The sequence below is a fragment of the Sus scrofa genome, chromosome 8, assembly GCF_054392235.1.
Source record: "Sus scrofa isolate SSC_HxYL_T2T_F1_AM1 chromosome 8, Sscrofa_HxYL_maternal_Yorkshire_Landrace_v2.0, whole genome shotgun sequence".
Taxonomy (NCBI): domain Eukaryota; kingdom Metazoa; phylum Chordata; class Mammalia; order Artiodactyla; family Suidae; genus Sus; species Sus scrofa.
In genome coordinates, this window is record NC_139390.1 from 569,015 (window position 1) to 594,178 (window position 25,164).

Here is a 25,164-nt window from a genome sequence, read left to right on the forward strand (position 1 = left end):
AATGTTTTGGCCGATTCAAGATGGCGGTGCAGGAGTCCGCGGCTCAGCTCTCTATGACCCTGAAGGTGCAGGAGTACCCGACCCTCAAGGTGGGGTTTGCGGCCGAGGGGCGCCCGCACCTGGCGGGGGCCGCGGGCCGTGTGTGTGGGGGGGGCGGGGGGCGGTGAGCTCGAGGGGAGAAGGGGACAGGGCGCGGCCTGGGGCGCCGGGCGGGGGCCGTGGTCTGAGGGGCCGGGCTCCTTGGGTCCGGGGCCCGGGAGCCTGCGGCCGGCGGGTGTGGCGTGTGGCCGTCCGTGCCCCTGTCTGCCCGCAGGGGCTTTGTGACAGTGCGGGGGGCGCGTCTGCCTGGCGCCCCGCTTCGCCTTCCAGAATGCGACTGTGGCCCCTTCTCCCCATCACGACGGCGAACACATCGGTGACAATTCTGGCCTTAGGCTGCCTGGTGACTTTGGAGGCTGGGGTCTCAGGGGCGTGGGGTCGCAGGCGCCCATCCAGGGTGCCCAACGCGACTGGCCGTTGGTGTCCAGCCGTCCTCCCGGAAGCTTATGTCAGAAGGTGTTGATGTATAGCTTCCAGACACGAATTAGGGGACCTGTAAGGAGAGACTTCACGACCCAATGGGAGCCCGTATACGGGGCGTCACCAAACCTGAAATACAGCCCTTGCCACTCGGTTGCCATATACGTGACCTTGGATGGTCACTTAGGCGAGTCCCTGACACTGGGATGAAATTGGTGTTCGAGGGCGGAGGCCAGTACTGGCTCCTTCCCTGGTTAGCAGAGGAATTCATGGTCATTGAATCCCAAGAAGCACCTGGGAATGATTCCAGACAAGATCGAGGTTGTAGCGTTCTCAGGGGACCTGTGGCTGAGCAGGGTGACTCAGTTCCTTTCCGGGGAGGGGGTGGCAGGTAGCTTCTCTCCTCCCCTGGGACCTCGGCATGCCCGTCCACCTCAGTGGTAGCAGGTGGGTGGGTGGTGGTTTCATACTCAGCTCCGCAAGACCCTGTCGCCCAGACCAGGATTCTCTGCTGCCTCAGGCGCCCAACTAGACGTCCTTGAGTGTCACTTGAGTTCCAGAGTTCCTCAGTAGTCTTCGATTAAAGTCGCCATGTAGACTCAGAGATAAAGAAATATTACAGTGTCATTGCAGGCGAGCCTGTCGGGTTAGAGTTCTACTTCTTTTTGAGAATGATTTTTAAAGCAGGATTTTTTGCAAGATAGCTTCATTTTCCCTCACAAATGATTAGAGCCTGTGTGATAACTTCTCTGTTCTCTCGACATGCATGTCACTGTCACTGCTGAGTTAACATTTTTTTCAGGAGCAATTCTCAGTGGATCGTGAGGAAGTTTCACTAGGGAACCAGGGAGCCTTGATTTAGAAGCATTTGTTAAAGCGGAATTAATTAAGCACAGAAGAGCTGTCGGCTGCGGAGCTGCGCTGGTCACAGCCTTGAGCCGGGTCCAGAGGCAGGCGTGGTAGGAGGGGCGTGCCGGGCAGAGGCCGGAGGAGAAGGGGCCGAGGGCCAGGTTCTGGAAGGTGTGGGTCGTGCTTCTCTGGGGCACAGGCCGCTCTCCCACGTGGCTGGGAAGGAGCGTGAACTGAGTTCCTGGCGAGCGAGCGCTCCTCAGAAGGCTGGGAGGCTCAGGCTGGCTCCCCACAGCCTGCACGAGCACTTCCCCCTTGTCTCCTGGGGAAGGGCGAAAGCGGAGCACGCTGACCCTCTCCCCGCCGAGCACCCGCCCCTGTGGTGGCCGGACTGGCTCAGGCCTCTCCTCCTGCGGACTTGAGGCAACAGCGGGATGTTCGGCAGCACCCCTGGCCTCGCCCCGCCCTCAGGGTGCTGGGCAGGCCGCCAGGATGCTCCTGCACAGCCAGCTGCCCTGGTGGAGGGGGAGCCGGCGGAGGGGGTGGCCCCGCAGAACCTCTGGTCAGGACCCTGCCATAGGGGGCTTGTTTTTTCTGCAGTGCGCCTGGTGCTCTGGCCTGGCTGCGGGTCTGCCCTGGAGTGCTGTCTGGTTCGGGTTGTAGGCCTCGTGGGAGGGGAAGGGGAAAGTTGGGTGCCTAACCCACCATTGTGAACTGGAGGCCCTGTTTTTTTTTTTTTTTTTTTTGACTTTTTTGCCATTTCTAGGGCTGCTTCTGTGGCATATGGAAGTTCCCAGGCTAGGGGTCTAATCGGAGCTGTAGCCCCCGGCCTACACCAGAGCCACAGCAACACGGGATCCAAGCCACATCTGCGACCACAGCTCACGGCAACGCCGGATCCTTAACCCACTGAGCGAGGCCAGGGATCAAACCCGCAAACTCATGGTTCCTAGTCGGATTCGTTAACCACTGAGCCACGACAGGAACTCCTGGAGGCCCTGTTTTAATTGCATTTTTTAAAGTTTTTCTCGTTGTAGAAGCAGTTGTGTTTATCTCCAAATTATTTTGCTGATCTTCCCATTAGTATCTTGGAGTTTTTACTTCTGTCTTTTCCTTCAGGTAGCAGCAGGAAAATAATATTTTAGAGCCCCTTTTTATCAGCACCTAAGCGGGGAGCCGTCTGCTCGGCGGGGAAGCAGGGCCCAGCATTGCTCCCTGGGACCTGCTCTGGACACCTGGAGCCTCATCTCGGCACCCCAGCCGGGGGTCCCCCACACCCGTGCCCCCGCTCCTGGGGCGGGCGGGGGAGTGTGCGGCTGCCCTGTCTGGGTCAGGAGGTGGGGTCTCCTGGTGCCTGGAGTTCTCTAGAGGAATGTTGACATCTTCTGCTTTTATGTGGTGGCATCTTGTTGCCCACATCCCGCTCGGCCGATTCAAATGATTCAAATCCCGGCTCTGTCCTCCTAGAAGCTTTGGGTGCCGGTGACACGCCCCCTTCCGCGTAGTTTCCAAACTCGGTTTTGGCTGGGCTCGGGATCGCGTGTTGGCGGCTTCGAGAACGCCAGGAAGCACGAAGCCGCCGGGCTTTGGAGGCGAGGATCAGGGTGTGCTGGGTCTGAGCGTTTCCTTCGGTTTCTGGCTTTCCCTCCGTCGGCCGCGGTCCTCTCTGCTCTGCAGACACGGGCCCCAGCCCCGGCCCCGCTCTCTGCCCGGTCAGCCGCCGGCTCCTGCGACCAGCCAGCCCTCAGGTGACAGCCCCCTCGGCCACCTGTTCCGTGTCTTGCCTCATGTCTGCCCACGATCGTCCTGCCATCTCTTCTTCGTCCATGCGGCCTGCGGGGGCTCCGGTCCTCCCGCCCGTCCCCCCATCCGCCAGCGGTGGGAGCGGGGAGGGTTGGGGGCCAGCTCCCTTTGCAGGGCCTCCCGGAAGGGCGGGCTGGCTTTTGTGCTTCAGCTCCGAGGCCCGAGCCAGGGGTGGCTGTGCTGGCTGCCAGGGGACCGTAAAGAGACAGCCTGGTGAGGGCCCCTTGCCGCGAGGGCCCTGAGCAGCATCAGGCTGAGTGGTCCCTTGGTGTTTTCTTTCCGGCCTTGGTCACAGTCTGACGCTGCTTCTGTTGGATGCCCCTTGGAATGCTCGTTCCTCGGCCAGGCCTGCCTTGGGGTTGCCTCCCTCCCGGGGCCCAGAGGGCGCCCATGGGCAGAGCAGGCCTCTCTTCTGTCTGGTGGGAAGCTCCTGAAGCATTGGCGTCGCACTTCTGCCTCCAGTTGCATCCTGGGCGTGGCGGCCTCCAGCACATGGAAGCTGGACTTGTCGTCTTGCCGGTCGCCTCCACAAACCCGCTCTCTGCCTTCCTGGCCTCAGTGGGGGACCGCTCTTCCATCCCAGGGGCTCAGGCTGGAACCTCGCAGCCAGCCTTGGGCCCTCTGCTTGCCCATCTGCCTCCAGAACGTGTTCAGAGCCCTACTGTCTCCCTGTGCCTCCCGCCCCGCCGTGGCCTGAGGCTGCCTGCCACTGGTCCCTGCCCTGCCCACGTCCAGGACAGCCACCGGTCGCCAGGCAGTGCCATCCTCTGTCCTAGCAGCCTCGTCCCTACCTGGGGGGAAGCCCAGGGTTGTTAGAGTGGCCTCTCAGGCCCATCGGCACTTGGCACGTCCCCCCCCCCGCCCCCAGGCACTTCACCACAGTGGCCTTCCTGCTGCTGCGGGAGGTGCCGGCACCGGACCCAGGATCTTTGCTCTGGTGTCTTTGTTCAGCATGCTTCGCCCACATGTCTGTCGGGCTTAGCCCCCCGCCCCACCTCTGCTCAGGTGTCACCTGCTTGGTGGGGTGGCCTTTGTTCACCTGGGGCCCCGGGCACCCTGTCCCCTCCTGCGGTCTTTCTCCTTGGCCGCTGTGCCGTCTCACCTGCTCCCTTTGCCGCTTTGTTTCTCACCACTGGGATTACACGCTGTGTGGAGGGAAGAGGAGAAATGACTCTTCAACGAACGAACGAACCTTGCCCTGTTATGTTGGCAATTCTGTCCAGAGAAGTAAGAATTGAAGCAGCAGGAAATGTGACGCTGAGAATGACGGCGACAAATGTTCATGTCCCGGAAACACGACCTGACTGCAGGAGGACGCAGTGGCCGAGGTCAGCACGGGCGCATCCCCGGTTTCGGCATCCCGGCGGCAGCGGGCAGCGCGCCTCCCGGGACCGGCGCGGGCGGAGGTGCGCCTGTGCCCTGGTCGCGCCGTGGGGCTGGCAGCTGAGTGCGGCTGGAGGTGTGGCGCGCGTCTGCCGTGCCAGTGACAGCTGGAGAGACACCCTCGGGCCTCCCTGCGCCCCGTCAGGCCTGGCGGGGCTCCCGGGAGGGCAGGACCAGGAGGCTGACGGCCGGCCCGCCGCTGAGTCCGGTGGGCGCTGCCGCCTCTGGCGTGTATCGTGTCTAAGAGGCCAGAGAGTCCATCACCCCCGTGTAACTATACGCTGGGCACCGGTGCCCGCCTGTGCTCGCCAGCCGTCCCGGGGCGGGAGGACGCGGTCCCGGCTCCCGTCAGGCTGGCGGCAGTGGCTGAGGCATCTGCCCGCACTGCCCTTTCTCAAGAGGACCTGTGGCCGGAAAGATTCCTGCGACGGCTGTAGATGAGAGGCCCCCGTCCCCCAGAGGACGCCTCCAGCTTTGTCCGCGCTGGGTGGAGGGAAGGGTCCAGCTCCTCAGTCCCCCGGAGGCGGACCCGGCCTGGTCGTTGTTTACGAAGCCTGTTTAGGAGTTCCCGTCGTGGCGCAGTGGTTAACGAATCCGACTAGGAACCATGAGGTTGCGGGTTCGGTCCCTGCCCTTGCCCAGTGGGTTAACGATCTGGCGTTGCCCTGAGCTGTGGTGTAGGTTGCAGACGCGGCTCGGATCCCACGTGGCTGTGGCTCTGGCGGAGGCCGGTGGCTACAGCTCCCATTCAACCCCTAGCCTGGGAACCTCCATATGCCGCGGGAGCGGCCCAAAGAAATAGCAAAAAGACAAAAAAAAAAAAAAAAGCCTGTTTAAAAGAGGGGATTCGAAGCACTCCTGTCCTTGGTGCCCCAACCGCAGGTGCAGACTGTGCCTGGCGTTCACCCGGGGTAGCGTGGGGCCGCCGAGACCCGACCACGCGTGCTTCGAAACACGAGGCAGCTCCCCAGATGGGGTCGGATGTCTGCTGCCGCTCAGGGCTCGGCCCGACCCTTGAGGAGGTGCTGTTAGCTTCGCGGTAAACACTCAGAAACCTCCTTCGCGCTTTCTTAATTGTGAAAGATGAAAGGCCTTGTGCCTTTGGGGAAATCCTTCCTTCCCGTGCTGGTCAAAACGGCTGAGAACATGACGGTGACAAATGAGATTGCCTGCTTTGCCAGCAGACACTGGGAAAGTCCACAGCAGACATTGGAGGGGTTGGGGGGACACAGCCTAAGGCAGGTGACACAGTGGGGGAGGAGAGCGCAGGTGTCAAGACAGGTCTCAGCAAGGCGTGTCTGCCGTCTTCTCTTTCTGCTGTGAAAACTGGAAGGGTTGCTTTCCTGAGTCACTAAAGGGAAAGAGGTACTGGAGGAAATATAATTAGTATCAGCCAATTAAGTGGAGAAATCCTCCGATCTTAAAAGCTGTAGTGCCACAAATTAGTAGGGAAAAACTGAGTAGATTTTGATTAATACAAATAGAAATCTTTGGTGTAACCAGATAAAATAAAACTAGATTTTAGAAGCAAGTAACAAGTCTTTTTTTTTTTTTTTTGCTGTTTCTTTGGGCCGCTCCCGCGGCATATGGAGGTTCCCAGGCTAGGGGTCGAATCGGAGCTGTAGCCACCAGCCTACGCCAGAGCCACAGCAACGCGGGATCCGAGCCGCGTCTGCAACCTACACCACAGCTCAGGGCAATGCCGGATCGTTAACCCACTGAGCAAGGGCAGGGACCGAACCCGCAACCTCATGGTTCCTAGTCGGATTCGTTAACCACTGCGCCACGACGGGAACTCCGCAAGTAACAAGTCTTAAGAAAACATCTACCAAGGAGTTCCCTGGTGGCATAGCAGGCTAAGGATCTGGCACTGTCACTGCTGTGGCTTGGGTTCAGTCCCTGGCCCTGGCATGTTGTGGGCATGGCCAAAAAAAAATTATCAAATAGGGACCATACAGAGCTAGTTCAAACTGATGTGAAAGCGCCAGGACGTTTTGGGTTGAGTGTGGGGCAAAGGACTACAGACAGAATATATGAAAGGAAGAGCGTTGAGGTGAGGCGTAAAATCGCTCATTTGTTAAACGATGGCTGAATAGCCCATCCCACGTAGGGATGGCTTCCCCGGTGAAGTCTATGAAATGTTGAAAGAGGAGGTGGCACTGGCCCTTCGTGAACGACCCGCACATGGGGGAGGAAGAGACGTTTCCCACCTCGTCCTCTGCGGTCCGGTTCACCCTGACGGCAAAGCCAGACAGGCGATGCCGCAAGGAAACGACAGGCTGTAGGTGGGGGATCCGCAACAGCGTGTCAGCAGACCGAATCTGACAGCGCAGGAAAGGACTGTGCACCACGACGGAGTGGGGTCTGCCCCAGGAGCGCAGGGCTGGCTCCACACTGAAGATGGGCGTACGGCCGTACTGGCAGCATAAAGGACCAACGCCACGAGGTCGTCTCAGGAGTCACAGACAGAGGCACCTGACAGGACCCGTCACCCTTTGGTGACGGAAACACGCCGCAGGCTGGGAACAGAGGAAACTTCCTCGGCCTGCTGGAGAGCACCTCTGAGGCGGCCACAGCCAGCATCCTGCTTCGAGGCCGGGCGCCACAGCCTTGCCCTGAGGTCGGCAGAAAGGCAAGGAGGGCTGTCCCCGCTTCCGTTCGTCGGTGCCACAGATTCTCATCGGGGCAGTCAGGAGTCAGGCAAGAAAAAGAAATGACATTCAGATTCGAAAGGAAGAAGCAGGACTCCGTTTGCAGGTGAAATGATCTGTCTGCGGAAAATGCTAAGGATGGACGGCTGACGCCCGCAAGACCCCCGCCCCCGCCGGCGCCAGCGAACCCGATCCAGCGAGGCTGCAGGACGCACAGCCAGTATGTACTGAGATGACTGGTGTTTCCCGCCGTAGAGATGAATGGCGAGGACGGCAGTGGAGAAGAGTCTTCACAGTGACACCGTGGTGATTCAGACTTTAGGGAGGAGAAGAGGCTTGTGCTTCCGAGGATGCTGTTGGGAAAGTGAAAAGATTGCTAATGGGACAGAAAATACTTGCAAATCATTCCTGGGAAGGATCTAGTGTCCAGAATACACGAAGAACTCAAAATTCAGCAACGTAAAGACGCGCAACCCAGTTTACCAACGAGCAAGTGATCTGAATGACTCCTTCGCGGAAGAGTCGCAGGTGGCCAGGAAGCGCAGAAGCAGCTCGCCGTCCTCTGTCATTAGGCAGGTAGCGAAACCCCAGGGAGGCACCACCACGGAGAGACTGTGCAGAGGGTGGGCAGCAGCAGGCCTTGGGTAAGGGTGTGGGGAAGCCCAGACCCTGGCACACGCTGAGGGAGGCCAAGTGCAAACAGCCCACTCATGCTCCCAGAAGGGGACAGGGAGCTACCGGAGGAGCCCGTAGCTGTTCCCCTAGGTTCTTACCCAAGAGAGATGGAGACAGGTCCACACGGAACTGGATGGGGATCTTTAGAGCCTTACTCTTCAGCATCAGCCCCAGAGTCCATCACCTCGTGAACACACGTAGCACTCCCATAATGGACCACCGTCCCGCCGTGAAAAGGCACAGGGTTCATGCCACCTCGTAGGTGAAGCTTGGGCAAATGACACTGAGTAAAAAGAGCCAGTCACCAAAGGCCACGTTGTGTATGACTCTGTTTCTACAACATGTCCAGACTAAGGGAGTGCCAGTGGCTGGCGTGGGCAGGTCTTCTGCAGGCAGGGGTTCCTGCTTGGTTGATGAGAATGTGCTGGAAGAAGCTGCTGCTGGTGATAGTTGCACAACCTGGTGAGTGTCCTCAGAGACGCCAAGCTGCGGATGTTCATTCGAAGGGTGAGTTTGATGGTGTCTGAGTTACGTCGGAAATAGAAACTGTAAAATAAGAGATGTGGCTTTTGCTTTAGACAGTTCTTAAGTGATCTTTATTCTTTAAAATTGTCTTCAATCTTTTTGTTGTTGTCTTTTTATGGCCACACCCATATATGGAAGTTCCCAGGCTAGGGGTCGAATCGGAGCTGTAGCTGTCGGTCTGCAACACAGCGCACAGCAACGCCGGATCCTTAACCCACCGAGCGAGGCCAGGGATTGAACCCACATCCTCATGGTTGCTAATCGCGTTCGTTAACTGCTGAGCCACAGCAGGAACTCCTGTCTTTGTTCTTAAATTGTCTTCGGAGGAGCGAAGACAGTTGGTTTTGCGGGGATTGATTTGATGTCTTTCAGTCCGTTCTGTGACCCGCGGGAAGAGTGGGCCTGTTTCCAGACGGTGAAGATGGCCTCCTGTATCTCCATCTGGAAGTTCTGTGGTTTCAGCTTTTGTGTTTCGGTCTGTGGTCCATGTCGAAGCAGTTTGTGTAGATCATGTGAGGTGGGGGTGGAGGCTCGGCCTTGCCCCGGGGAGGACCCGGCCCCTCTGTGCGGGCCCCGTCCTTCCTGCCCTGCCATGGACAGCGCGTGGGCTCCCCTCCGGGGTGCCCCACCATCTCGACCTCTCCCTGCCTTCCTCAACCCGTGCCTTGAGGCCGGGCAGCATCGCCTGCGTTATCCAGATCGTTCAGCATCTTTTCTTACTGTGGTGCATCCGGACTCATCGTAGTCGGGGCGTCTAAGTGTCCAGCCGTAAGCGGAGCTCTCTGGAACTCTCAGCTCGGGCCACCCGGCCGGAGCACCGCAGACAGGGGCTTATCCTCAGCGGACGCTCTGCCCCCCAGCACTGCTTCCTCTTTGCTGCTGGGAGCCGCCCGAGCTGTGCATGGATCCGTGGAGCTGCGCGCCTGTCTGCACGCTTGGGAGCCGCGTCTCTCGTCTGAGAAATGCCAGCTCCAGTCCTCTGCCCGCATGTCCCTCGGGCTGTGTCTCTGCTGTGGGGCGTGGGAGTCGTCGCACAGCCTGGAGCGGGGCCCTTGTCCGGCATGTGCTTCGCAGACACGTGCTCCTGTGCCCGTGGCCAGTTCCCGCTGAGCGTCGCTCCGTTTCCTCCGCTCCCCTTCTTTCCCTTTGTGCTACGTTAAAGACCTACACGTTTCCCTGTGGGTCTGTCCTCACTGCGTGTCTCCTGGGCTGGTGGTTGTGGTCCCACTGACGGCCACATCTGGGCCATTTTCCTCCCAGAAGGGGTCTGGCTGCTGAGCTTGGGGCCGGGCACATCTGAACACGTCTCACCGTCTCACTGTGGCCTGGTTCTCAGCCATACCTCGGCTTGGTTTAGAATCTCGAGCATTTCTGAAATTCCATTCCTCCTTTTGGCAGAAACCCTTCAGGAAGGAGCCTGTGGAGCTGCTGGTGACAACAGCAGGAACAGCTTGGGAAAGGCAGGAGGGGCGAGGCTGGGCCGCCCCGAGTCCTGGGGAGGAGGCTGCCGCGTCTGGGGAAGGGTGCCGGTGCCCGAAGCGTGGGCAGGGCGGGGGCTGCTGCTCAACCCCTGCCCCTGGACCGTAGCCGAGCCCGGAGGGAACCTGAAAGCTCAGCCGTGCAGCAGGAGTGGGCGGCCAGCCTTGACCCTGAGCGTGTGGGCAGGTGGTTTGTGGTCTGGGAGGATGGTTGGTGCGGTCAGGAGCAGCGGTGGGGCTGGCCCGCGCCCGGCCGGGGGCTCAGGGTTGGGGAGTGATTGGAGCTTCGAGAGCACGGCTGGCGGGGTGCAGGCCGCCTGGCAGGGGGCGTTAGTGCCCATGGGAGGGAGCGGGCCAGACCCCGCGTCGGCCTCTCCCCTGGGAAGAGGAAGGCCTGTCCCCGGTACAGCCGGCACCGCGGGGGGCTGGCGGAGGCGGTCGCGTCAGGTGCTTCCTGTCTGGATGCAAGTGGCACCCCACTTGCTCTGGGGTCTCCGCATCTCGTGTGGCGCGCAGACCAGGCAGGACCAGCTGCCCCGCGGGCCGTGCTTGCCCCCGGGCCGCGCTTGTGAGCGGTGCTCTCCTGGGGCTCGGTGGTTCTGACCGTGTTGATTGGAATGGAACTTTCGCGTCTGGATAAGGAAGCAGCTTTGGTGCTTTGGTTCCTTGTGTGTGTGGGATTTGTTCACTTTTCTAGGGATGCCACTTGTCTTGTTTTCTGCGCGTGCAGATGCAGGTCAGGTCAGACACAGGCGACTGTGCTCACGCCGACGTGCGGGCCCCCGGCCGGGGCCCCCGCTCTGCCAGGGGAGCGTCGGCGGAGCCCCCAGGAGGGGGTCCTGCCTCGCCGGGCCGTGAGGACGAGCGCTCCCCAGGGCGTAGCTCCTGCAGCCGGGCTGATGCCCCCCGGTGACCCGCTGGCCCCGGGGCAGCCACGCACTGGTGGGGGCCTCACCTGGCTGGGTTCGCGTGGGACTCCCGGGCGCAATGCTGCCCTGCCTGCGCGCAGGCCGACCCTGCAGCTGGAAGGCGCCCCGCGCGTGGGCAGAGAGCCCGGGAGTGTCGGGGCGCCCCAGGGGTTTTCTGTCAGCGGGTGGTTCTGGACCTGCCAGTCGGTGGCCCCGCACCGCGACCTGCCAGGGGGCGCGGGGCTGTCCCGCCCTCCTGCCCGCACGGCTGGCCGCTGCGGCCTTGGGCCCCCTGGCCTCTCAGCGCCCACCGGGCACACGGCAGGGTCCTCGCGGGCGGTCTCATCCGCCCCGGTCAGGTCCCCGGCCTGCTCGCCTTGGGCCATCTCCATATCTACTGGCGACACTCGTCGGCTGCTGGGCAGGGCGGAGGCTGCGCCGCCTCTGGGACGTGGGGTGTGGGGCGGGCGCTGTGCGTCTCAGCCTTTGCGTCCTCGCCCAGAAACCTCACTCAGGCCCCTGAGGGTTCGGGCGGGTTGTAGAGGAGCCTCGTCGTTTGAGAGCGGAAGCCCCTCGCCCCAGGGGTGCTGCCCGGGCCCGCGAGAGGCCGGGCGTGGACGCAGCAGCCGTGTCTCCCTCAGGTGCCCTACGAGACCCTGAACAAGCGCTTCCGCGCCGCGCAGAAGAACATCGACCGAGAGACGAGCCACGTCACCATGGTGGTGGCCGAGCTGGAGAAGACCCTGAGCAGCTGTCCGGCCGTGGACTCCGTGGTCAGCCTCCTGGACGGTGTGGTGGAGAAGCTCAGTGTCCTCAAGAGGAAGGTTAGTGCTGGCAGCACTGCCGCCGGGCCGCGCGCGCGCCCCGGGCTCGCCCTTCGCCTGGCTCGTCTGCGAGACGGGCCGCCTCCCGGGGCAGCTGCAGCGGCGGCAGCAGCAGCGGCAGGACGTGCCGTGCCCCCGCCCTTGCTCTCTGCCCTCGGGAGCCTGTCGGACTGGCAGGCTGGCCTCCCGGCCCATGCTCCTGTTCCTGCAGGGCCGGGGCACCCCGGTCCAGGTGTCCCAAGCCCAGACAGGGCGGCCAGGACCAGTGGCACATTGATTCTTTTCAGTTTCCCCTCAAAACGGCATAGTGGGTATCTTATTTCTGGGAAGGATGGGTATGCCCACTAACGAGAACCCCTAGAGTGAGACATTTTAAAACATTTTATCGAAAGCATCAAAGAGCTCATGAGACAGAAAGGAATCACCAGCATCGGAGGGCAGGGGGTCGGAGGGGCCAAAAGGTGAGGGACCTGCTGCCTTGAGAGAGCCCCACCAAGGGCCTTGCTGGCCAGGGACTCGGGGCCAGTGGAGAGGGGCCCTGGCGGCAGGGCCTTGCAGCACGACACCCCAGGAGAGGGTGCCCAGGAGGGGACTTGCCTGGCAGAGCCCTGCCGCACAGGTTCACCACGCCCGGCTGAGCCGGGAGCCCTCGAACCTGGTGTCAGTACGTAAGTGGTCCCGGCAGCTGCTGCCTCCAGGCTCCGGGTGGAGTCAATGCAGTTCTGCCAGTGGAGGGTGCCTCTGTCTGAGCATCCGACGGTTCAGGTACGCAAGACACCATGGCTGAGACACTGCAGGAGCAGGAGAAGGAGCTGCACAGACTTCAGATACCAAAATTATCAAGTACAGACTTCACTCTGTGTAAAGAATGAGAAAACAACTTGAAAACACATGCAGGGACTAGAAAGTATAAGTGACTTAGAGTTAACCAGAACCCAATAAAACTTTAAGCAATAAAAATACCAAAACCTCAAGTGTTTGCTTGCAAGAAACATTTTAACACTTAATAAGCAGACCAAGGTAAAGAGAGAAGATTGGCCTGAGGAAATCACCCAGAATACAGCCCAGAGATGAAAACAAGGAAGCGCATAGAGGGGAGAGGGTCTCAGAGAGAACAGAGTCTCTGCCCCGTCTGACCGGAGTCAGGCGAGCCGGGCAGGAGGGAGCGCAGGTGCAGGGGAGAGTGTCAAGCCGACCAGTCCCCGTTCAGTCCTAAGCAGGACAGGTGAAAACAAGCCTAGGATTTTCACGTGGTGAGACTGAAGAAAAGAGAAACATTTTAAAAGCAGGTAGGGGAAACATGCACGTCTCAAGAAGCAGCAAATATCCTGACAGCCCACTTTTTTTTTGCGTTTTGGGGCTGCACCTGCGGCACATGGAGGTTCCCGTGCTCGGGGTTGAATTGGAGCTGCAGCTGCCAGCCTGCACCACAGCCGCAGCAACGCCAGATCCTTAATGCACTGAGTGGGGCCGGGGATCCAACCTGCGTCCTCCTGGATACTAGTCGAGTTCATTATCGCTGAGCCACAGTGGACACTCCCCAACAGCCTACTTTTTGAGGTCCGTTGGAAGCCAAGACAGTGAAACCTACTAGAATTCTACTAAGGGCAGACCAGAGCGCTCCACCCGCTGTCCCAGGCGTGGCCAGCAGTCACATTAACATTTAAATGGAATAAAGTCAGGAATTCAGTGCTTGCGGAGCTCCTGGCTCATATCCATGAACACATGAGTTCAATCCCTGGCCTCGCTGAGCGGGTTAAGCATCTGGCATTGCCGGGAGCTGTGGTGTAGGTCGCAGACACGGCAGATCCCGAGTGGCTGCAGCTGTGATGCAGGTCGGCAGCTGCAGCTCCAGTTCAGCCCCTAGCCTGGGAACCACCAGATGCCGTGGGTGCGGCCCAAAAAAGCAAAACCAAAAAGCCGCAAAAACCAAACTCAGTGCCTGGGTGGTACTCGCCAGACTTGCCAGTGGCTCTTGTGAGACGTGTACCACGCAGGCGTAGGGCACCTCTAGCTGGGCTCGCTAATTTTGAACGGAAGGGACGGCGAGGAAGGGTGTTAGGAAGGATGGGAAGTCACGTTACAGTGACAGTGGCTGAACTAAGCAGGAAGCGACGACGCAGTTAAAACTGTGCTCTTCTAGCAGCTGAGCTCCAGACCATCCGCCGGAAGGTGGCCGGGCGCAGGGAGGGGCAGGCGCAGCCCCAGAAAGCTGGGTCTGCCCCTCCCGGTGACGACAGGCCCCCAGTTCCCTCTGACCTCCGGGTCTCGCGTCTGTCAGGGGTTGGGACGGGGGCCAGGGGCCGCCCCTCCTGAGCGCCTCTCCCACCGCACGTCGCAGGCAGTGGAGTCCATCCAGGCGGAGGACGAGAGCGCCAAGCTGTGCAAGCGCAGGATCGAGCACCTCAAGGAGCACAGCAGCGACCAGCCCGCGGCGGCCGGGCTGTGGAAGCGGAAGCGCATGGACCGCATGATGGTGGAGCACCTGCTGCGCTGCGGCTACTACAACACCGCCGTGAAGCTGGCGCGCCAGAGCGGCATCGAGGTGGGTGGGGCGCGGCGGGGCCCGGCAGGCTCTGGGCAGAGGGGGCGGGCGTGGTGTGGCGTGGCGTGCCAGGGCTGCATGCACGTGTTCTGATGAGCAGGGTGTGCAAAGGGCTCCCGCACCCCCACGTGAACTGTGGGCGGGTGCCCTGGGCTGCTGGGCGGCAGCGCAGGGGAACTGTCCCCTCACCCTGCCAGGTCTCCGCACGTCTGTCCGCACCTTCTCTAGCCTTCGGCTCGATGTGGCTGGGAGCGTCCGTACCCGGGCGTCCTGAGGGCAGTGTTCACCGTGGGGGGTGGGGACAGCGGTTGGAACTGCCCAGAGTGTGGCGCCCCTGCTCTGGCCTGTCCCCGCTCCGTGGAGGACGGTACCTTCGAAGTCCTCACTTCCTGGTGTGGCTCGGCCACAGCCCGCTCTGCCTTGTGCTCGGGACACAGAGGGCCCGCCCCTCCGCACCCTCTTCCTGACTGATTGGCGCTGGCTCCAGCCCTGGGCGGCCAGGACTTCCACGTGGCCGACACGCTTGGCAGCAAGAGGTGCTGCCTGTGCCTGGGGACAGCAGGGCGCCCAGTCGTCCCTTGTGTTCCGTACCCGCCTCCTCCCCGGCCCGCACCGCAGCTCCTGCCCAGCCAGCCAGCTCTCCTGGCCTCGAGTTGCTGGTGCACCCTGTCCGCGCTGGGTGTCGGGAGATGGGGTGGTGCCCCCAGAGGTGCAAAGAGGGACAGTGGGCCGGCCAGCCTCAGAGCCTTCAGAGGTCAGAGTGCGCCTTGTGGGAAGATGTTCCTGGAAGGGGGCTCCACGGGGAGCCCCCCCCAAACCCCGTGTGCAGGAGTCCATAGGGGGGCGTCCCTGTGGCCATGGGGTTGGACACTCACCAGGGTAGAGGCTGCGGTGCTGCGGTTCGTTACCGATAAGAACTTCTTTGCATCGAGACGCCATCAAGAGGACGTGCGGGTCGCGCAGAGGTGGAGGGTCGTGGGGGGAGGAGCGCCTGCGTGGCGTCCCCCCTGTCGGCCGCCGTTCGCCGTCTCACCCGGTGCCTCCTGAGGGGCGACGCCTGCGCCTGGCTCTGGTGCACCTGGGCCGTCCTCCCGGAGACTCCCACGGCCAAAGGTCCACGGACGTCCGTGGACCCTCAGCAGGAAGGGAAAGACCCGGAAAGACGGACCCCACGGCTGCCCAGATGGAGGCCACGCAGGCGCACACACAGGTGCAGGTGGGAGAGGCCACCTCTTGGAAGTCCGAGCAGACCTGGAAAAGATGGAAAGTGGGCGGGAAAGGCTAGACGGTCGTGGGGCAGCCCAGCCCTTGCCGGCCGGGAAGGGCTCTGAGAGAGGAACTGGTGCAGGAATGGAGGCGAAGCAGGGAAGCAGCCAACCTCTGCGGCGAGGGTAGCGAGCAGAGGTCTGACCTAGCGAGCCCTACCTGCCGCGGCCACAGGGCGCCTCCGCGCCTCCGCCACAACCCGCCCCTCGGAAGGGCAAAGCTGCCGCAGCTGGAGGCGTAAGGGGCAGGAGCGCGAGGGGCGGGGCGGGAGCGCCAGGGGGCGGGGTGAGGGGAAGGGGCGGCGCGCTTGGCCGGGCCCCTCTCCCAGCCCTGTCTGCCTGCCACCAGGTGTTCAGGACCCTCCTAGGACGTGGGGCTGAGGGGAGCTGGGGTGGAGGTCGGCCTGGGGAGGTTGGGGGTGCGCCCAGTGTTTCCCGTGGGCCCCAGCTGCTGCCTCTCCTGAGGACGCGAGCAGAGCCACCCTGTGTGGCTGCCGTGACCACCCGCTGTCCAGTGTGGCGGCGCAGGAGCTGAAGAGCTGCCGGGGCGTCTGCGGCGCCCACCCTGACAGCAGCACACCCCTTGCCCTCTGGTCTGCTGCTCCTCGGTCCCGGACTGGCGCCCACTCGGTTGCACAGGACGTGCTCGGGGAGGACCCGTGCTGTCCGTGGGCGCATCCACAGTGCGAAGGAATAGCCCTTGATTATTTCTTGTTCATTTTGCTCTTAGGCTCTTGTTCTCACTGCAGCGTCGTTACCACGGCGCACGTCTTGATATGCATTCACACACTCCTTCTCTTGTTAGGCGTCTTGTACTTAAAAAGCTTGCATCTTACGCTACACCCATCACTACGACTCTGGTCCTTCCCGCTGCACGGCCTCTGTGTGGAGCATGATGTGGCCCTGGGGCTCAGCCCTGGATGCTCCGTGGTGAACTCCTTGGCTCTGACGTGGCCGACCTTGGTCAGAGAGCATGGGCAAAAAAGTGCCCTTGTCCACCCCTTTGCAGCACCGAGCAGCCCTTGTGAGGCCTGAGCAGGGGACTCAGGCTTTGTGAGTCTGTTCCAGATGGAAGAGAAATTGACCTTTTGAAATCACCTCGCTCTGTGTGTCCTGGGAGGTCCTACCCTGACCTCTTGCGGCGGGCCTCGCACTGCGGGTCCCACACAGAATTTCCCTGACTGCAGCAGGTGTATCCTTGAGTTGGTGGGCGCGTTAGCGCGGGCGGGTCCTGGGCCCTGCCGGGATCCTCCAGCGCAGCAGGCGTGGCTGCGCTCAGCCTGCCCTCCCAGATTGCCAGGCCTTGGGGAAGAGGAGGGGAGCAGACGGTGGAGGGGAGAAAGATCCAGCCCCCCCATCCGCCCTGCTGCCCCTTCTTAAAAATCTAAGCCTAAAATCAGTCGGACAGTCGGAGAGTAAAACACACAGAAACTGAGGGTAGGCACTGCTGGGGTCTCCTGCCCTCCCCGTGAGGAGGTTTATGCAGCAGACTTCCGCCCCTCGGGGCCCAAGTTCTGGCAGAGCCTGGATTCTCACCTAGTGTGGAAGCCAGCGTCTAAATGGGGCACCGGGCCGGGGCCCCGCGGAGGGGCTGCCCCGTGGGGGTGGGGGAGGGCTGTGCCATGAGCTACAGAGCGTGGACTGCGGGGCAGCCGGGTGCTGGCGGGGGGCCCAGGGCCTGCAAATGGCCTGCCTTGGCAGGTGCAGAGGCCGCTCCTCTGAGCCGGCCCTTCCCTCCCTGCAGGACCTGGTGAACATCGAGATGTTCCTGACGGCCAAGGAGGTGGAGGAGTCCTTGGAGAGGCGAGAGACCGCCACCTGCCTGGCTTGGTGCCACGACAACAAGTCGCGGCTGCGCAAGATGAAGGTGTGTGGACTGCCCCGGGAAGGGGCTCCTGAGGGGGCGGGGCTGCACCGGGGCGGGGCTCCTGGGGGGGCGGGGCGCACGGCGCTTGCAGGGGGTGCTGGGGCTGCGCCAGCACCGGGGCCGAAGTGCTTTCTCACCTGTCGGTTCAGCGTTCTGTAGCTGGTTCATGGTGGGGCTGTAGGGTTTGGTGTGGGTTCGGGGTCTTATTGGGGGTAGTGTTTGGGTAGAAACCGTGAAAAGTGCACCCCTCTGCATATGGTTTGGACAGATGTTCGGAAGGGCGAGGTAGCGCCCGCATGTGCGCTGCACGTGGCCGCTGCTGGGCTTGGAGTCGGGGGGGCCGGCTCCGCCCGTTCACTCAGGCCCACCTGCCAGTGTGCAGAGTTCCAGGCCGGGGTTTTCTCAGATACAGCCTTTCCGGAGACATACAAGCTGCTTAAAATGGACACTTAGAGATAACTTGCGGAGTTAAACATGCTTCCTGAAAGGAGTCACGGCCCCAGGGCTTGCAGAAACGCTTGATTATATTAACCTTTCCTGCCTCGTTAGAAAAACTTTGTTTTCTGTGTTCTAAACTGAGTGCCTCTAACCCCGCCCCATTGAGCTTGTCCTGTGCGCATAGTCACCAGCCAAGGGTGACACTCTCTGCCACTCAGGGCCGCCAAAGCGAGCACGATGCGAAGACGGGACGGAAAAGTAGAGTGGCCAGTGGCTCCCCTAAAGAGAGTGAGGATCTTGGTATGGAAACCATAAAAGGAAAGCCAGAATTGGTATGTAACTGCGCCCGCTCTCCTGCTCCACCCCCACAGCCGGGCGCTCGGTGGGAACCGGGGCAGCAGGTGAACAGCCTCCGGTGGCGACAGGCAGCTTCTGCAAGCCCTGTCCCCTCCCAGAGAACACGGCTGCTTGGCGAGGGCACGCCATGTGGGCCGGGTCGCAGCGGGGGCCTCGCAGCTACTGGGGGTGGGGCCGTGGGGGCTGAATCCACCCACCGTGTGTTCCCGGGGCCTCGCCACCAGACTTGATGGGGCATAAGTAGGCATCCGAAAGTGCATTTGGAAGACGCCGCGACGCCATCCCTGACACGCTCCTCACGCAGTGTCCACTCAGCAGAGGTGGCTTGCGCACGTGAGCTCACACAGGCCCAGGCCGGGCAGGGGCGGGGGCGGGGGGCAGGTGCCGGGGGTCCCGTAGATCAGTGGTGAGACTCCACGTGAGGAAAGACTGACTCTTGAGAGCCAGGCTCCATCGTTGGAAGCTTCCAAAGTCCTGGGTGCGCCAAGCGGAAGCTCCTGGGTCGGCTGGGGCCCTGGACGCGTCGGGCCGAGGGAGGCAGCAGGGTGTGGGCTGTGTCTGCGTCGTCATATGGAGCCACAGCCCGCACGCGGCGTGTTCCGTCTTCAGCTCGGGATGGGCTCGTCCAGCTCGGCGGGCGCGGGCCGAGTCTGAACGCCAGCAGCACGCGAACCTTAGCGGACTGTCTGGAGGTTGACCTGGCGAAGCCAAGAGCCGCCGTCAATGATGAAATATGTTTACACACGTCACTTGGGTGGAGCTGTAACCCAGGGTTTGTCTGGAAAAGCCCCGCGGGCTGGGCCGTCCACACAGCCCCCCCAGTGGAAGCATCGGCCCGAGGCAGGCGGGGCCTCTCCCCGCTGCTCCCGCCCGTCTGGCCTCTAAGCGGCACTGACGTTCCTTGTCGGTGGTTTGTGCGGCACCTGCCCGGTGGCACGTGCCCTGCTCCCCCCAAGCCGGGGTTGGGACAGACCCTGCCCGGGGCTCAGTGCCCACACAGAGGGCAGGGAGGAGGGTCGGTGGGGACTCCGCCTGCTCGGAGCACCTCTGGTGCGGACGTGTGGGTGCCAGGTAAGTGGCCCCGGGCAGTACAACCCGGTGGTGAGGTCAGCCCGTGCTCCACCCTGTGTCCTTGGGGTGAGGCTGGGGCCTTGGTGGAGGGTGTCGCCTGGGGTCCAGCTGGGACGCTGCCCCAGAACGCACTGTGCACGCTGGGAGTCGGGGCAGGGGGTCTGTGGGGCCGGCACGGCGCCCTGGAAGCGTCAGGACTAGAACCCTGTCGACGCCGTCTCGATCGCTGGGTGCCCTGGGAGTGAGGCGGGGGAGCCCCCGAGGGCTTGCTTCCCGTTCTCTCAGCCCCAGGGCCTCTGTTCTGGTTGGAACGTAGGTTCTGGAACTGTGCCGAAGACGTTAGTTTAAGTGACTTCTTTTGTAAACAATCCAGGTTTCAGCTGGGGTCACAAGAGTTAATCTTGCCTGCCTGCACGCTCCCCACAGCCAGAGTTTTAGCCCAAGTTGGATCGATGCCGCTAAGATGTCAGGGTTAGCCGGGGCCTCCATACAAGTGACCCCACGGGTGGTGCCCCGTCACCCCCCAGCCCAGCCCCGCAGAGCCTCCTGTGGAGCTTTGGGAGCACGGCCACCTCGCCACTTAGCAGCTCCAGCCCCAGACCCCGTGCATCCGCGATGCGGGTCCTGGGGCTCCCGCCTCTTAGCGGAAGCAGCCCGACCTGCCACCTGCCCTGGGCCCCGCCCGTCCCAGGGCCTTTTGAACTGGCTTTTCCCTCTGCCTGGAATGTACCTCCTGGAGACCTTCCAGCACCCCCCTCCCCCGAGGGCCCTTGCCCAGTGCCCCCTGCTCAGAAACCTGGGTTCCCCGACCCTCGGGCTTCCCTGTGCGGGGGATGGGCAATGCGCTCGCGAGCATGCGCGGAAGGACTGCTGCCGCGCTTCGTGGGGCGCACACAGCCAGCAAGTGGCGCCTTCCACGGCCAGCGGTTGGGAGCTTTTCTTCCTGTGCTCACCCGGTTCCTTGGGAAATTATGTCTGAGCTGAGCTGTGGGCGGCCGCCACAGCCTCCAGCTGCCTCCCACTGGGCCCGCCCGGCCATCCCCAGGGCCCGGCCCCGTGGGACGTGCTCGGACCTCTGGCCCTCAGGTCGCCCATCGCCAGGCCAAGCGGGAGAGGCAAGGCCCACGGCCCCGCAGAACCAAGGCAGCGGTGTTGGCCGCCAGTTGAAATGACAGTTTCGGCAGCAGATGGGCCCGCGCAGCCGCTCTGAGCTCCTGTGCATGTGTGAAGCGCAGGGCCGGGGACACACTGCGGCGCCGTCGTCTAAGCCCAGCGTTGTCTCGTCTTTCCCCTCAGAGCTGTCTGGAGTTCAGCCTGAGGATCCAGGAGTTCATTGAGCTCATCCGGCAGAACAAGAGGCTGGACGCCGTCAGGTAGGGCTCCCCGCACGGCAGCCTCGCTCCGGCTCTGGGTCTGGCAGCGCGGGGGTCCAGCGGGTCTTCTCTGATGGCCGGGAGTGGCCAGCAGCCGCTCCTCTGCCATTGCCGGGGCGGGGGGTGGGGGGGGTATGCTGTCGTTTTCCTCGGGATAGTGTCCTGAGTGTCCCCGACAAGGCCAGACCTCCGCCCGGTCCCGGTATCGTCGGGCAGGGGCTTTGCAGTCAGCGGAGCTGGGCTTTTCTCAGCCATCCTGGGGCTCGCGGGGGCGGCTGCCTCGGCTGGCGGGGTCTGTCAGTCTGGATGGGAGGACGGCGATGCTGGCGCTCGCCTGGCTGTGGGCCGAGGCCCCTGAGCAGGAGTGCTGGGGCCACAGCCCGACCCGGAAGCGGCAGAGCGGCCATCCTTTCTGACCACGTGGGCCCAGGCTGGGGAGGCTGCGAGCACAGAGGACGTGGTGTTTAGGGGGTGGGCCAAGGGCACTTTTCTCTCAGGACGCGCGCCTTTGGGAAGGAGCTGGTGAGGGCGTGGCGGCAGGGGGTCCCCGTGCCCTCCTGGGTCCCCGCCTGCACAGCCCGGGCTGAGGGCCTGGGTCTGATCGGTGCCTGTGAATGAGGCTGTTCTGGGGCGGGGGTCCCTGCAGAGCTGGGAGGTGGAACTGGCTCGGGCTCCTGGAGCTGTGTGGGAGGGGGCGGGTCAGACCCAGTGCCAGTAAGGTCGTTGGGCCTGGTTCGTGGGTCCCGCTTGAGTGACAGCACACTTTGTGTGTCTGGTGGGGACGGAGCCCTGGGTCTGAGGCGCTGGCTCAGAGCGAGCTCAGCCTCTTAGAGATGGACACGCAGACTCCAGCGGGCCGTGCTGTCCTTTTCTAGACACGCAAGAAAGCACTTCAGCCAGGCCGAAGGGAGCCAGCTGGATGAGGTGCGCCAGGCCATGGGCATGCTGGCCTTCCCCCCCGACACGCACATCTCCCCCTACAAGGTAAGGGCCCGGGCGCCACAGCCCCGCCCGGCCTCCACGACGGAGACCTTGTCCATCTCGCGCCTGTGGCTGCTCAGGACAACCCGAAGCGCTTCAGCCTGTCCCTGTCCTGCCTTCTCCCTGTGCCAGGATCGCGGCCTACCTGCCCAAGTCCCTGCCCCACGGGTGTCTCTTCCGACCTCCAGGGAGGCACAGCCCCCAGAGCTGTGGTTCTTTTGCCCCCTTGGGAAACCTGGGGGCAGCCCTCATGACCTGCAACCACCGTGCCTCCAAAGACACAGCACCCTCGCAGCCTGGTCTGGCAGCCCTCCTTCCGCCCTGCCCTTGAGACTGGCCATGCTCCCAGGGTGCCTGCTGAGTCCGGAGCAGCCCCCAGCACCAGGCTCCTCTCTCAGACAGCCTTTCTTGGTCCTTGGCGGTGCGCACAGAGTTTTCCAGATCCCGAGGTCGTGCTTGCTTTTGATGAACAGCTGTGTCTTGGTCACTTCTCTCGCCTCGATGTGTGCTCTAAACTCTCTGAGACGCCAAGCGGGCGCCTGCAGCTTTTGCTCAGACACGCCCCACCCCCACCGTGCCCCCCCCCCGTGGAGCACAGCCACCGCCTCCCTCCCTCCCTCGGTTTCCTGTGGAGACTGGGGGCCCGCCCAGGGTCCCTCCCGCCCAGGGTCCGCTCCCTCCCGCACCGCCTCCAGACTCCTGCAGCGGCTGCTCATCACTCAGCTCCAAAGCCCCTTTGACCTGTTTCCATGTTTGCTGCCACACACATCCACTTCTGTCGACAGGTTTCTAGGTCTGTTCTGGTGCCTGTGACATGGTACTGTAGGCAGAAGCGTCGTGGTGACAGTTCTGGGGGCTGCAAGTCCAAGCAGGTGCCAGGTGGTCTGGCACGGCCCTTGTCTGAGTCACAGCCTCCCCCCCAGGTCCCCACAGGACGAAGTGTCGGGAGCCCTCTGGGTCCTGACCCATCCAGCGGCTCCGCGCTCAGGCCCTCCTCCCCTCCCTGAGTAACTGGTGGGCCGTGTACAGTCGGACCACAGCAGCCATCGCGCTTGGACGTTTCGGTCCTGGTCCCTGCAGGAGAGACTCAAACCCTTCCTGTGCCCTGACCTGGCCCTGTTCTCGGGCCTTGAGGCTGGTCTCTGTCCAGGGCCCCAAGTGTTTCCCCTGCAGCCCCACCCCAAAGGGTGCTTTGTGGGAGCCCCTGGGCCGACCTGGTCCCCACCCCCCGGAGCGCTTGGCGCTGGCCTCCCGTGCTGCCTGGGCTCATGCTTTCTGCCGGGTTCAGGAGTCCAGGGCTCTTCAGGCACTGCGTGTGGACTCGGAGTTTGGCCTTGGGTTTTTCTTCCTGCCCTGGAGACTTGTCGGAGCGCAGGAAAGCCCAGCCTGCCCTTGGGGGTGAGCCGTTCAGCTCAGCAGGGGGGTAAAGGGCCCGGTGAGTGCCACCATCGCCGCTCACGGGCGGGAGGGGCCGAGCCTCAGGGCAGGCGTCCTGCCAGCTCAGGGGCCAGGGCAGGCGGAGCTCCCCGGCTGTGCGGCCGCGCTGCCTCCCGAGACCGCGGTCAGGCCCATCCAGCCACACGAAAGAGAGCTAGGTGACAGGGGAGCACCTCGAAGGGGTCAGTGTCCCAGGAAGCGAGGGCGGCCCTGGGCTCTCGCTGGCCATGGGAAGTCCAGGCTGCCCTCCAGCCGCAGGCGTGGTCGCAGGGAAGAAGCCTTTGCTGTTGTCACTCCTCAGCCCTGTCTCCCCAGGACCTCCTGGACCCGGCCCGGTGGCGGATGCTGATCCAGCAGTTCCGCTACGACAACTACCGGCTGCATCAGCTGGGAAACAACTCCGTGTTCACCCTCACCCTGCAGGCCGGCCTCTCGGCCATAAAGACACCGTATCCTTCGCGCTGGGAGGGGCCTGCCGTGTGCACCCCGGCCGGGTGTGGGGCTGGGGTCTGTGCCCCCAGCCTCGCCAGCCTGCCTCTGCCTGGAGAAAGGTGCCGCGTCCCCTTCAGACCCGCGTCTGGACTGGGGTCCGTCCGTCCGGCGGGGGGAGGGGGCTGCCCAGTGGAAACCCGCCCTGAGATGGGGCGCCTCCGAGACCTGGCCAGACTCCCAGGTGCGCGACGCTTGCGGGGAGGGAGCGAGCCGCCCGGAAAGGCGTCTGGCCTGACGCCCGGGGCGCCCCTAGAGCCCCAGCCGCACGTGGCGTCGCGTCGTGTGCCGCGTGCCCCCGCGCCACCCTCCTTAACCCGCGCGCAGGCAGTGCTACAAGGAGGACGGCAGCTCGCGGAGCCCCGACTGTCCGGTGTGCAGCCGCTCGCTCAACAAGCTGGCGCAGCCGCTGCCCATGGCGCACTGCGCCAACTCGCGCCTGGTCTGCAAGATCTCGGGAGACGTCATGAACGAGAACAACCCGCCCATGATGCTGCCCAACGGCTACGTCTACGGCTACAACGTGAGGGCGGGGGCGGGGCCAGGGGCCCGGCGGGGCGGGGCCAGGGGCCCGGCGGGGCGGGGCCAGGGGCCCGGCGGGGCGGGGCCAGGGGCCCGGCGGGGCGGGGCCAGGGGCCCGGCGGGGCGGGGCCAGGGGCCCGGCGGGGCGGGGCGGGGAGGGATCCGCCCGCTGGAGGAGGATCAGCCGCGGTTTCTTGGCCGGGTACCTGCAGCAGGACGGAACTTGCCAAAGGCGATGGTTTGTTTCCCGAAAGTGGGTTTGGTGCGTTTCTCTAGAGACGTCGTCGGGCTAAGCCGCATGGCCGTTTTAACGCGCCTGCTCTTGCTTTGCAGTCCCTGCTCTCTATCCGGCAGGATGATAAGGTCGTCTGCCCGAGAACCAAAGAAGTCTTCCACTTCTCCCAGGCCGAGAAAGTGTACATCATGTAGGCAGGGCGGCCGCGCCTGGGCGGCCCGCGGGCCCCTGCCTGCCTGCCTGTGTTTCTGTTTCTTGCGACCAAAGATCCGTGAGCAACGACAGACACTCTTGGGAAGAGAGGAAGTAAGATTTAACAAACTTGTACTTGAATTTGTAACAAGTCAGCTGTTTGACGCTTCTGAAGCGCTTTCACCTTTCAGAGAAACGTTTCCTTAAAGACTGACCACGGGGGGGGTGGGGGGGAAGCTAAGACATTTCACAACCGGAACCGAGTCCTTCCCCGTGTTCTCACAGTTCCCTCCCTTTTGCTAATAACGAACCCTGGAGAAGGCGCTGGTCCTCGGTGATGGCCTGGGAGCAGTGGTGGCCATGGCTGACTGGCCTGCGGGGACTCTGGCGCAAGGGACCCTCTCACTCCTCTGTAGAGCTGCTGCCAAAACGCCAGGATGGCCGCCTTCCCCGCCACCACGCCTCTGGGCCGTGTTGGGGTGTGTGGGTTCAGGGTCACGTCACTCGTGCCGCCTTATCTCCTGCCCGAGAATGTACCACGTGGAAACCCACTGGACCAGCGTCTGCAAAGGCCTTGCCGAGGTTCCATAACTTTAGCTCTAAATCTCATCACGGAAACCAGTAGTTCAGTTGAAGTAACCACCAATGACTCTGCCAATCAGACGAGCCATTGTAGTTTACACAAAGCTGTATCGTAGAGGTTGGTATTCAGCGCTTATTTTTGCATGTTGATGTTGATTAGCTAATAAACTGTAAATGTAAGACATGCGAATAAAA

At 62.7% G+C, this 25,164-nt stretch overlaps 1 protein-coding gene across 2 annotated transcripts; it reads left to right on the top strand.

Annotated features, from left to right (window-relative positions):
* Positions 1-25,164, top strand: MAEA (macrophage erythroblast attacher, E3 ubiquitin ligase). Of its 2 annotated transcripts, XM_021100887.2 has the most exons (10): positions 1-89; positions 11,433-11,615; positions 13,957-14,160; positions 17,170-17,292; positions 17,949-18,062; positions 20,455-20,531; positions 21,407-21,515; positions 23,265-23,398; positions 23,766-23,961; positions 24,294-25,164. In XM_021100887.2, the coding sequence occupies exons 1-10, from the start codon at positions 21-23 to the stop codon at positions 24,387-24,389; spliced, it is 1,305 nt and encodes a 434-aa protein (XP_020956546.1). In that variant the 5' UTR covers positions 1-20; the 3' UTR covers positions 24,390-25,164. The 2 variants fall into 2 exon arrangements, with proteins under 2 accessions (XP_020956546.1, XP_020956547.1); XM_021100888.2 differs by lacking the exon at positions 17,949-18,062.